The sequence below is a fragment of the Meriones unguiculatus genome, chromosome 21, assembly GCF_030254825.1.
Source record: "Meriones unguiculatus strain TT.TT164.6M chromosome 21, Bangor_MerUng_6.1, whole genome shotgun sequence".
NCBI lineage: Eukaryota > Metazoa > Chordata > Mammalia > Rodentia > Muridae > Meriones > Meriones unguiculatus.
Genome location: NC_083368.1, coordinates 20,043,053 through 20,056,911, shown reverse-complemented (window position 1 = coordinate 20,056,911; position 13,859 = coordinate 20,043,053). Strand labels below are relative to the sequence as shown.

The 13,859-nt window shown below is 39.7% G+C and overlaps 1 protein-coding gene across 4 annotated transcripts in view; it reads right to left on the bottom strand.

Annotated features, from left to right (window-relative positions):
• The window catches only part of Phtf2 (putative homeodomain transcription factor 2), a 127,523-nt gene that overhangs the window by 43,540 nt on the left and 70,124 nt on the right, over window positions 1–13,859 (bottom strand). For all 4 annotated transcript variants that reach the window (XM_060374030.1, XM_060374031.1, XM_060374032.1 and 1 more), the window contains exons 4-5: window positions 3,430–3,499; window positions 2,094–2,252 (exon numbers count right to left, since the gene is read on the bottom strand). In XM_060374030.1, coding sequence (XP_060230013.1) covers window positions 2,094–2,252; window positions 3,430–3,499 — 229 coding nt within the window. The remainder of the gene's footprint in view (window positions 1–2,093; window positions 2,253–3,429; window positions 3,500–13,859) is intronic.

The following is a 13,859-nucleotide window of genomic DNA, read 5'->3' as shown; positions in this document are numbered from 1 at the left end:
TGTCTACACATAAAACCTTTACAGACTGATGTCCTGAAACACGTTTATTTCTTCTACTTTAGGTACAGATGTAACCATAGTTTGACATAATACTAGTAGCTCTAGGCAGAAGCTGTTTTTTTTTTCCTGTTTTGTTTTGTTTAAAGATATTTTCATGAGTTTAAACAAAAGTCAAAATTAGCCCTTCTTCCTTTGTTATTGAGACCAAGTCTCATTAAGTAGCCCGGGCTATCCTGGAACTCATGGCAATCCTCGCCCTTCCTAGCATGAGAACTGCACTAAAAAACCACCACATATGCTTTAATCAAAATTTCCTTTAGAAATTAAATCTGGCACTTGGAAAAAGAAACATTCTCTTCCTTAGGTCATAAATACAAAGGATTATGGAAGCATAAAGTAAGAAGAAATCATGGAGGGTTCCTCCCAGCTTCTTCACAGAAAGACCTAACAAGAAAGAGTGGGAGTAACAAGGAAAGCCGGGTTCACAACAATAGTCAAGACACTGCTTGGACGTCCAGATCCAACCAAGCTTAATCTTTGAACTAAGAGTATTTAGCTCTGTTTTCAAGATAATAATAATAGGTCTTTGTTCATTTTTTGATCATAGTAATATGATTATGTAATGTGAATATTCTGAAAAAAGCCTTTACATGCATTCACGGGCAAATGTCACGATGGGCATAATTTAACAAAATAAAGTGAATATTTATTTTAACAAACATATTTTCCTTAGTCAGAATTGTATGGCATAGGGCTAGAGATATGGTTCAGTTAACAGATAAAGGTGTATCTGTATGTCATGGGTACAAAGGCTTTTATCTAATTCCGCCTCCCCTCCCCTTTCCTGCTCCTATTCCCCTATTCCTTATACAGAGTGTATGTGGGGTCAGAGACAACTTTGGGTTGTTGGTTTGCTCCCTCTGCCACAGTACCATACAGGTCCTAAGGATCAACCAGAGCCCCGTGATCTACTGGGCCATTTCACCAGACCTCAAACATTTACTATCAAAGTACCTCATTTGTAACAGCAGCAGTAACCTGCTGCTCCATTCAGGAGAACAGGCTGGGTTCCCAGCACCCACATGGACACCCACAACCATCTCAATCTCCAGGTCTAGGGGTCTAACACCCTCATCTGGCTTCTGTGGCATCAAGTATGCATTTGGTGCACATCCATGCAAGCAAAACAATCATACACATAAATCATTTTAGAAAATCGAAAGACCTACATAATACTTGCTGAAACTATAGAAATGTCATACAATGCACTTTAACAGAAAGACTGTAATAGAATGCTGGGAGGCAACACAATAGATTTGTGGCTATGGAGTCAGAATGCTTAGACTTGACTGATGGTGACTTCATGTTATGTGACACTATTCTATAGGAGAAGTGAGATCTGAGAGCCTCAGGATTTTCAAGTGCCATGTCCAGATAGCAAAACATAATACTTTTCTATTCTCCTGGGTGACTGTAGACATTAAACAGGAATCCGAGAAGGCACTTAAAGGAGTGTGTGGTATAAATATTAGTTCTAATACAACATAAGGATAGATCAGATCACAGCAGTAAAGACAGAAAATACTTTATACAGAAAAAAACTAAATTGCAGAAGTGGTACTAAAAATAATAAACAAATAAAAGCAAGTGCCAGGCAGGATGCCCTCCAGCAATAAGCTTAACCCAGAAAGCCAAAACTGCATTCCAAGGTCAGCATGTGCTACAGAAAGAAGATAAGGGTGTATCTGTGTGTCATGGGTACAAAGGCTTTTATCTAATTCCGCCTCCCCTCCCCTTTCCTGCTCCTATTCCCCTATTCCTTATACAGAGTGTATGTGGGGTCAGAGACAACTTTGGGTTGTTGGTTTGCTCCCTCTGCCACAGTACCATACAGGTCCTAAGGATCAACCAGAGCCCCGTGATCTACTGGGCCATTTCACCAGACCTCAAACACTTACTATCAAAGTACCTCATTTGTAACAGCAGCAGTTACTTCAGCACAGTATCAGTACATGTTTAGAACAAAGTCTTGATCATAAAAATAGAGCATTCTGGGAGTTAAAAGCATATACATTTCCATTACTTAGTTTTACCTTGAAGAAGATAGAGGACAAGAAGCCAGGAAAAGATGACCTTCGATGTTACTTGTAACCACCACCGGAAGAAAAAGGGGAAAAATACAACTCGAACAATCCCTTTTCTAGTCAGAGAAGTCCAGGGACTTTCAGGCTTTGCCTTAGCAAATGCAGACCCTGAGGAAAAAAGTTAAACATAATGACAGACTTACCTTTTCTTTAACTCCCTACAAAAATCAATTCAATGTTTGGAAAACAACAAGTGGCATATAATTTTATTACGTGCTATGACTGTGAAATAATTAACATGGAATAGCAGTCATTTTCAAAAGCAATCTTATTCACTCAGATATCACACTCAACATACACCTTAAAAGAGATTTTTTCAGCTGAAATAATAGGATTTCTCCCACATATTTCATAAAAACAGGACTTATTTTTAGCTCATTAGGAATTTATTCAGTAAGTCAGGGAGATGGCTCACTGTGTAAAGCTGAGAACTGGAGTTCTGATCCTGGCATCCACACAAAAGCCTGGCAATGAGGGGCCAAGCTTATAATCCCAGCACTCTGAAACTGAACACACACATGGGATATTTGGGGGCAAATGAGCCAAATCAGCAAGTTCTAGGCCAGTGTTTCTCAACCTGTGGACTGTGACCCCTTTGGACTCACAAAATTACACAGTAGCTATATACAAGAGCAAAATGACAGTTATGGCATAGCAACGAATATAATAGTATGGTCAACACAACATGAGGAACTGTATAGTCACAGCATTAGGAAGGTTGAGAACCACTGTTCTAGGCTAACAAACTGAAAAACAGTCCAGGAAGACACCAGAGGTTAACCTCCAGCCTCTAAATGCACACATCTCCAGCACTCAAGAGGCAGAGGTGGGTGACTCTTGTTGAATTTAAGGCCAGCATGATCTGCACAGTTGGGCTCTATACCAGACAGGACTAATAAGTGTGACCTTGGTTTTTTATGCTTTGTATTCATTCATTCATTCATTCATTCATTCATTCACTCACCTATTTGTTTTAAGTGCTAGGATCATAGCCATCTGCCACAACACCCAGCTATAATTTAAATTTAATATTAGGTTTAATATTAAATTTAATATTAAATATTAATATTACAGTTTGCTGTGCAAACAAGAACTGTTATTCTTCTATACTATTCCTTGAAATTGTATTTCAATGAAGAAGAACAAGTTGGTGTTTCTACTGTCTCTCATGTATGCTATTCCTGTCTTCGTGTGTTTCTATGAAGGTTCATATCTGAACTATTTTGAATTGTTTCTTCAGAATCAGTGTTTATTGGCATTACACATTTACCTTTCCAGGACTCACCTCTCACAAGATCAACATCTATGAGGTCTGGTTTCACATGTGCTGTTTTCTTTGGTTTATTCCTTAACCCCTGTAATATATTAAAAGCAGTATTGGAATTCTATATATATTTTTGTTTAAATCCAAAACAGAAAAAAAAAAGAAAAAAAGGAACAAACTTGTAAGGGTTTCAATTTAAAACAAAATCTTGAAGTAACATATTAAGAACAAAAATATATTAAAGATTTGTTACAAATGGAATATAATTACAGCATTCTAATGATCTTTATTATTTTTCCATGAGGAATGTTTAGGGAATATATATAACATGCAAAGCCTGTTTATTACAGACAGTTAACTTCCAAATCAAAGGCTGTCATACATCAAGCAACATCAGCGTACAGCCTATGTCCTGCGTGATCTAGAAGACCGTTGGTCTTAGACTGCCATTACTGCTCCTGAGTGAGGAGTAGTGGACCCAAAGGCTTTCAAGACGTGATGCTGGTTGTTGCTGAGAATAAGACAGGGATACCTTTTTCTCAGCACATACTCAGCATGTAGGGTGATACCAGCAGAGCCCTTGAGAGGAAGATGAATGTATCTCTAGACTGCCTACCACTGACCCTAATGTCACCTCATCACCTCAGAACTTAAATATGATCACCAACAGGGCTCATGGAAAACAGCTGCATAAACTGCATTAATTTAAAACTGAAATTACTAGATTTTAATTAACACCAACTTTCTGTTATCACTGCAGAGTGCAAGTTAAAAATTAGTGTGGAGAACAAAAGTATGGGAAAAATAAATTCCACTGAATTAAGAACAGTACAAGCTTAGACAAAAGTCCTCAGGAACAAAGAGCTGAGAGATGACACAAGAGTGTAAAGGACTGTTAAATTGTTTGTTCAGTTATGCAAGCAATTGTGCAGTGGTCCCACCAGGTGACAATGGCCCCTGTATTAAGAACTGTTTGCATATAAAACAAGCAAGAGAACAGCACAAGTCTGCATTAACTAACATGTCTAAACCAAAGTACACCCTGAGTTAAGATACAGTCACCCTTTGAACCCTTCATATGCTCTGTCCACTGCAGGTTGTGAACTACCCCAAAATACAAAAAGAAACAAAGAAGGCTCTGTGTCAACTATATAGTAGCAGTATTTTTTATACAGTTGACCCTTATGTTTTCAAATTCTGTAATTACAAATTCATTCACTACTATTTATACTCTACACATATTTTCTGTCTGCTTTTATCCTCATGCACCTTTGCACCTTTGACATGTGCAAAGTGGCAATAACAAGAAGCAAAAACAAAAACCCACAAGTTTCTTAAATGGCCTAACACATATTCCCAAGTCAGGCTCTACAAAGCAGCACTCCGCCTTCCGGGCTCAGCACTCACTGATATAAACAACCATCCTTCTTACAGACTATGTAGTGTTGCTTTCCACATTTTTGTGCTTTTGTTGATCCCACTGTATAAAGTGATCGAAGCACAAGGTTCAGTGTCAATCTGAAGCATCATTTACTGTTGTAAATCTACGTTTTTTTTTCAGTATCATTTTAAGAACTAAAAGTCCTTATTAGAAAAACAGTAAGTTGTCTTTTTTTTCCCCACATGGGCATTCTCATATAAGTGGATGATTCGTCTCCTAGTTTGTATCTTATGATTTGATTTTGAACTCTTGTAGCTCCACACAACTGCCAGTTTCGATTTAAAAAATCCACCTTGAGCCTATGTGGTTGCCAAGTGTCTGCAGGCTGGAATGTCCCGGAGGGAATGTGTCAGGTAATGTATGCTTAGGCATGAGCTACAGGTGTTCACATTAAATAAAGTATGTTTGTTCGTAGACAGGTTCTCATGTACCTAAGCTGGCCTTAATTTGCTACATAATCAAGGCTGATCTTTATTGATCCTCCTGTCCTTAGCAACTCCAGTGCTAGAATGGCATAAGTAGTGTCTTTAAGAGAAAGATATATAACAGTATGCAATAGTTATTACATACTAATTAATAGTGTTGTGACCAAAGGCCCATAAGACCCACTAGCAGCAATGGTTCAGTGTTCACACATTCAGTCTTCATGATGACTACCTAGACAGTATGATGATGATGATGATGATGATGATAATGATGATGATGAACCGTATCTATACTTCATTTTCATTTTAATGTTACTATAGAGCAGTCGGAGATTATACATATTCTCAACATTTTCCAAACTGCAACAGTAATTCTAAAACTGCACGTATGAATAAAATTTAATAACAAAGCACCAGTTTAATTTGTACAAAGTTTACAAAGGGATTTTTATCTTTATTAGTATAAAAATTTGACATTACACATTTTCACTAACTTCTTTCAGAACTATTTCTTTACCAGTTTGATAACAATCTTATGTCAAACTGAAGCATCATTTACTGTTATAAATCTACAATTTTTTCAGTATCATTTTAAGAACTAAAAGTCCTTATTAGAAAAACAATAAGTTGTCTTTTTTCCCCACATGGTTATTCTTATTTTTACAGGTGGATGATTCATCTCCTGGTTTATATCCTACGATTTGATTTTGAACTCTACTGTAGAACCACACAACAACTACCAATTTCGATAAAAAAAATCCACCTTGCGCCTATGTGGTGGCACACTTTTAATCTCAACAGTTAGAAGTGAGGCGAGTGATTTTTTAGATTCTTAGTCTATAAGAATATGTAAAGGGTTTTCTTAATTAAAAACTTTCACCAAAGAATCAATAATTTTAGTCACAGAAATGAAAGATACTATCACCAAGGCATGAGTATTCCTAAAATGATTCTAATTAAGTGGACATTATAAAATGGAAAGTTTAAATTGACTTGGATTAAACTGCATTTATATAAACTAACATGGCTTTGCATACTAACTGGAACTGTGGACCTTCAAACACAAATTGTAGCAAGTGAAAGCTGAGGGATGCTCAGTGTTAGGAACGCCTGCCTGGCGTGTGAGAGGCCTGAGTGAGGAGAGCAGTGGCGTGTGAGAGGCCTGAGTGAGGAGAGCAGGCAGAAAACCATGCTTTAAGAAAGCAGAATGAGGTGAATCCCAGAGGGCAGCAACCAGCACACACCCTTTCTGAGAGGCCAAGGATTTGAAACTCTGAAACTGCTGAGTGGAGGGGCAACTGAAGCCAGAAAATCAACGTTTTGGCTTCCTGAAAGAGAGGGGACATCATAGGAACGGAAGAACATTTAGATTCAGGTCTCTGGGAACGGAGAGGGGTACTTCCCTTGTTTGGGCCTTCCTCCTGGGGGGGGGGAGACACACAGCGCCAGTGACGACACTGAGCACAGAACTCACTGCCTGGGGACCCTGACAGCAGAGGCAGGGCTCCTACCTCCTCAGCCAGGGCTGCCAGCTGTACCCGCCCACCGAGTACCCACCTGCTGAGTCCCAGATCCACGGTACAATCCTTCCCGGGTCCCACGCCTGCCAGCAACAAGTACAGGCTCCCCAAGGCCTTCCAGCTAGTGACTGCATGGGTCACCCAATCCCTCAGTGGCAGCTAGCCAGCTGTATGGCCACCAAAGTCCAGCAGACTTGCCAAACCACCCAGGTATACCAGGCACCAGGCCACCGAGATCTGTGGACCACTTTTGTGGCTCCCCAGGACTTCCCAGCAGGCACCTGGACACTCTAGTTCTGCAGCCGCAGCTGGACTCCCTAGTTCAACAGCTGCAGCACCACTGAGCTGACTGAGCTCAACCCGCCACATTTGACAAAGCAGGTCCAAACCGGCCAGTAGAGAACAGGAGGAACCCCTGTGCTTTCCCATTTGACCTGCTAGAGAGTGATACACCCTCAAATGCCTACAGAGCCTCAGATCCAAGGTGCTTCTAAGCAACCAGCCAGACATCAGATCCCTCCCCCCACGCATCCACTGTGGGAAACAGAAGCCCCTGCTCTTTGGATCTACCAGTGGAGTTTAGGTAAATAACTCCTGGAGCTCAGTTAAGAGATGATTACCAGTAGCCTGTAGGCCACTGATGTACTCAGGGAATTTGTGCCCTCCACCATCACACAAGCGCTTGTGATACCTTTAACGCCTGTGACCCGTTCAGTGCCTGTAAGGCACCCCTCACTCACACTGAAGGCCTCTACATTCTCTAGCACCCTGTCCCTCAGGGCACACTTCCACACACATGCGCACGCTTGCTCACATTTGTCCTTCTGCGCCCGCGGACTTTCTTCCCACAGGTACAGCTGAAACACCAACACACATGCTGAAACCACTGGACCTCATTCTCCAGACACCAGAGAAAGACAGTACCAATCTGATCTGCAGAATCCAGGAACAAACAGTGAAGGTTACAGATAAGCAAATGGACAGAGGTTGGCATAAGAACACATCCAATAAAAATCAGGACATCATGGCTTCACCAGCAATCCCCAAATTAATGAATACTCCAATTCATCAGAAACACAGGAAAATGACTTTAAAGCCATGCTTATCCAGTTATTAGAGGCACATAAAGAGGAAACAGACAAATCTCTCAAAGAAATAGCCATACAGACAGTTAAAGAGGAAACAAACAAATCTCCCAAATAATTGGCCACCCAGTGGAGGCAAACAAAGAGACAATGAACAAAGTTCTCAAGAAACACGGGCAAATTTAGGCAAACAAATGGAGGCGCAGATAGAGGCACAATTAGTGGCATATAGGGAGGAAACAAACAACAACAACAACAACAACAAATAGAGACCATCATAGAGAGATAGGAATCCTCTTTCAAACAGATGAAGGAAATGATGCAAGTCATGAAAACAGAATTAGAATCAGTAAAGAAAACACAAACTGAGAAAACCCTGGAGCTGGAAAAGAGCAATAACCACAAAGTTAAGCATCACCAATGGAATACAAGAGATGGAAGAGAGAATCTGTGGTGCTGAAGATACCTCGCAGAAATTGATACTACTCTCAAAGACAAAGTAAAATCGGAAAAGTCCTAAACACAAAACATCCAAGAAATCAAGGATGCCATGAAAAGGCAAAAATCTATGAATAATAGGAATTGATGAAAAAGAAGATTCCAGGCTCCAAGGTCCAGAAAATATTTTCAAGATAGAAGAAAAATTTCCCAACCTAAAGAAAGTGATGTCCATAAATATACAGGAGGCCTACAGAACACCAAATAGGCTAGACCAGAAAAGAAACTCCTCAATTCACATCATAGTCAAAGCACTAAATCTACAGAACAAAGAAAAGATATTAAAAGCAGCAAGGGAAAAAGGCCAAGTAACATATAAAGGTAGACCTATAAGAACCACACCAGACTTCTCATCAGAAACTATGAAAACCAGAAGGGCCTGGGCAGATGTCATGCAGACTTTAAGGGACCACAGATGGCAACCCAGACTACTATACCCTGCAAAGCTTTCAATCAACATAGATGGAGAAAACAAAATATTCCATGACAGAACTAAATTTAAGCAACATCTACACAGCAAACCAGCCCTACAGAAGATACTAGAAGGAAAATGCCAATCCAACGAAAACAACTATACCTAAGAAAACATAGGACACAGATAATTTCCCAACAAAAATTAAAAGAAAAAAAGCAATAAATTACAGTAAGACCACCAACTCCACTCCTTAGATGCCGAAAAAGCATTTGACAAAATTTAACACCCATTCATGTTTAAAGTCTTAGAGAGATCAGGGATACAAGGCACATACGTAAACATAATAAAGGCAATATACAGCAAGCCAATAGCCAACATCAAACTCAATGGAGAGAAACTTAAATCAATCCCACTGAAATCAGGGACAAGGCAAGGCTGCCCACTCTCTCCATATCTCTTTAACACAGTTCTTGAAGTCCTAGCTAGAGCAATAAGATGAGTAAGAGAGATCAAGGGGATACAAATCAGAAAGGAAGAAGTCAAAGTTTCACTATTCGCAGATGATATGACAGTATACCTGAGTGACCCCAAAAATTCAACCAGAGGACTCCTTCAGCTGATAAACACCTTCAGCAAAGTGGCTAGATACAAAAATCAACTCAAAAAAAAAAATCAGAAGCCCTCCTGTATACCCAAGAAAACTGGACTGAGAAAGAAATCAGGGAAACAACATCCTTCACAATAGCCACTAATAACATAAAGTACGTTGGGGTAATTCTAACCAAGCATGTGAAAGACCTATTCGAAAAAAATTTAAAGTCTCTGAAGAAAGAAATTGAAGAAGATATCAAAAGATGGAAAGATCTCCCGTGCTCGGAGATCGGTAGGATTAACACAGTGAAAATGGCCATGCTGCCGAAAACAATCTACAGATTCAATGCAATTCCCATCAAAATACCAACACAATTCTTCACAGACCTTGAAAGAAAAGTTCTCAACTTCATATGGAGAAACAAAAAAACCCAGAATTATCAAAACGATCCTGTAAAACAACAGATCATCTGGAGGTATCTCCATCCCTGATCTCAAGCTGTACTACAGAGCTATAGTAACAAAAACTGCATGGTTATGGCATAGAAACAGAAAGATGGATCAATGGAACTGAATAGAAGACCCAGAAATAAACCCACATGCCTATGAGTACTTGAATTTTTACAAAGAAGCCAAACCATTCAATGGAAAAAAGACAGCATCTTCAACAAATGGTGCTGGTCCAACTGGATGTCTATATGCAGAAAAAAAATGAAAATAGATCCATATTGATCACCCTGCACAAAACTAAATTCCAATTGGTTCAAAGACCTGAACATAAAACCAGATACACTAAATCGGTTAGAAGAAAAAGTGGGGAAGTGCCTTGAACTCACTGGCACAGGAGACAACTTCCTGAACAGAACACTAACACCAACAATCAATAAATGGGACCTCATGAAACTGTAAAGCTTCTGTAAAGCAAAGGACACTGTCATCAGAACAAAACAATAGCCTACAGCCTGGGAAAGGATCTTCACCAACCCTCTATCTGACAGAGGGCTGATATCCAGAATATACAAAGAAATAAAGAAGTTAAAAGGCAATAATTCAAGAAATCCAATTTAAAAATTAGGTACAGAGCTAAACAGAGAATTCACTGTAGAAGAATATAGAATAGCAAAGAAACACTTAAAGAGATGCTCAACATCCTTAGCCATCAGAGAGATGCAAATCAAAATGACCCTTAGATTTTACCTTACACCCATCAGAATGGCTAAGATCAAAAACTCAAGTGATAACACATGCTGGAGAGGTTGTGGAGAAAAGGGAACCCTCCTCCATTGCTGGTGGGAATGTAAACTTGTACAACCACTTTGGAAATCAATCTGGCGCTTTCTCAGACAATCAGGAATATTGCTTCCTTAAGATCCAGCTATATACCACTTCTAGGCATATATCCAAAAGAGGCTCAAATACACAGTAAGGACATCTGTTCAACCATGTTTGTAGCAGCTTTATTTGTAATTGCCAGAACCTGGAAACAACCCAGATGTCCATCAACTGAGGAACAGATACAGAAATTGTGGTACTTTTACACAATGGAATACTACTCAGCAATCAAAAACAAGGAAATCATGAATTTTGCAGGAAAATGGTGGGATCTAGAAAAGATCATCTTGAGTGAGGTATCCTAGGAGCAGAAAGACACGCACAGTATATACTCACTTATAAGTGGGTACTAGACCTATAAGATAGGATAAACATACCAAAATCTATACATCTAAAGAAGATAAACAAGAAAGAGGACCCAGGGTAAGATGATCGATCCTCACTTACAAAGACAAACAGGATAGACATTGCAAGTAGGAGCAAACAAGTAATAGGACAGAAGCCTGCCGCAGAGGGCCTCTGAAAGATTCTACCTAGCAGTGTACCAAAGCAGATGCTGAGACTCACAAGCAAACCTTTGGCAGAGTGCAGAGAATGATATGAAAGAAGGGGGAGTTAGTATGACCTGGAGAGAACAGAAGCTCCATAAGGACCAAATATATCTGGGCCCAGGGGTCTTGTCTGAGACTGATTCTCCAAGGACCACGTATGGATATAACCTAGAACCCCTACTCAGATGTAGCCCATGGTAGCTCAGCATCCAAGTGGGTATCCTAGTAAGGGGAACAGGGACTATTTCTGACATGAACTCAATGGCTGGCTCTTTGACTCCCTCCCCCTCTCCCCCGATGGAGGAGCAGCCTTGCTAGGCCACAGAGGACATTGCAGCCAGTCCTGAAGATACCTGATAAGCTAGGGTCAGATGGAAAGGGAGGAGGACCTCCCCTAACAGTGGACTTGGAAAGGAGCAAGAAGGAGATGAGGGAGGGAGGGTAGGATTGGGAGGAAATGAGGGAGGGGGCTACAGCTGGAATACAAAGTAAATAACCTGTGATTAATATAAAAAAATTAAATATTATTTTAAAAAAAGCAGAATGAAGTACTCACTCATGAACAAAATAAAAAGTACGGAGAGGGAGAACATTTGTAACTTTTTGTTTCTTTGTTTTGGTTTTTTTGAAACAGGGTTTCTCTGTGTAGCCCTAGCAGTCCTGGACTTGCTTTGTAGACCCAGGCAGCCTTGAACTCACAGAGACCCGCCTGTCTCTGCTTCCCAAGTGCTTGGATTAAAGGTGTGCACCATCACACCCGACTCTACACTTATAACTTAATACTCAATAATCAAAGGCATGCTTTAGTATGAAACTGACAATAAGTTCCTATAATGCAACAACTCTGGTAGCAGAAAGTTTTGTAAGCTCCAAATTTTTTGAGCTCGAAGTACATAGATAATGACATAAAAACTGAACAGGGCCATTTTAAATTACAATGTTCTTCTGTTCAGTGATCTCGACTTGTGTATAAAAATGCTATCAGATTTACGTTCTATCAAGGACACTAATACCGTTTCACTTCCAAAGCCTATGCTCCTCTGTAAATGACTTCATAAACATTTTGGTGCGGCTCTAGAAGTCTGCTAGGTACTAAGAGAGAGAAAAAAGTCATACATTAACTTTTGTTGGAATGGTTTCTTTTGTGTTACACAAAAACTGTACATAGTTATGAGGCACTATGGGATATCTTGATGTGTATACTGTATAATGTTTAAATCATGGTAAACAGACTTGTCATTTATTTATTATTAGAATATTCAAATCCTTTCATCTAGATTTTAAAAATATACTGTCCGTTGCTGTTATTTATAGTCAAGATTATGTGCAGTAATGTACCTGAATGTTAATTTATTTTCCTTATCACTCCCGGCCCAGTCTGTAAAATCCTTTCAACTATACTTTCAACCTCCAAGTAATCAACAATTTAGGTTCACTGTGATGAACCTGAGCAGTTCTTGTCTTTTTGTAGAGGCTCACATATTTTCATGTATAGTTCCCTCATTAGTGGAACTGTTTGGGAAGGATTAGATGTGACTAATACGGCCTTGTTAGAGGAGGTGTGTCACTACAGTAGGCTTTAAAGTTTCAAACACCCAAGTTAGACACAGTCTCCCCCACTCACCCTCCCTCTCTCTGCCTGCTGCCATCAGATGAGGATATAAACTCTTAGCTACAGCACCATGCCTACCTGCCTGCCTGCCTGCGACCATGCTCCCTGCCATGATTATCATGGACTAACCCTCTGAAACTATAAAAGTTTCCAATTAAGTGATTCCTTTTATAAGTTGCCTTGGTCATGGTGTTTCATCACAGCCATAGAACACTAATTGTTGGAGACTGAGATTTCCATTTCCTAGCTATTATGAATAGTCCAGTAATAAGAATGTAGACGTGGATATTTCCTTGACTTTATTTCCTCTGGATTTGTAACCCTGAATAGAACAGCTAGATAATTTGATAACTTCATTTTTAATTTGCTGTAATTAATTTTTAATTTGCCATACTAATTTACATTGCTAATGGTGTGTGACAGGGTTCTATTTTCTCCACAGCCTTCTCTGAACTTTTGTTTTTAACATTCGTATATTCCCAAATTGAGAAACTGTAGTTCTGTAGTTCCTTATTCATTTGCCCATTCCAGCTCTTCTCTTCTTCCTCTTCTTCTCTGTTTTGTTTTCAATATTGATTTTAATGTTGTACGTATGGGTGTTTCTCCTGCAGTGTGAGTCTGTGGAGCATGTACTTAAAAGGCCCGTGAAAGGCAGAAGAGCTCCACTCCCTGCACTCCCTGGAACTGGAGTGTGCGGGGATCAAACCTGAGCCCTCTGGGCAGCCAGATCTCGTAAACGCTCAGTCATCTCTCAGGTCCCTCTACTTTCAGCTCTTCTTGACCCATCACCAGAGTGTCTGCTGATGAAATTCCTATCTTCTCTTCTTTCCTCTCGTACTCATTAAATACTAGCATTTCTCAATGTCTGTTCTGGGTCTTTTTTTTTTTTTTCATAATTCAAGAGAAGTCTATTTACTTACAGATTGTCTCTATATAATATGTAAAAATTTGTGTACATGTAATACTATATACAGCAACATA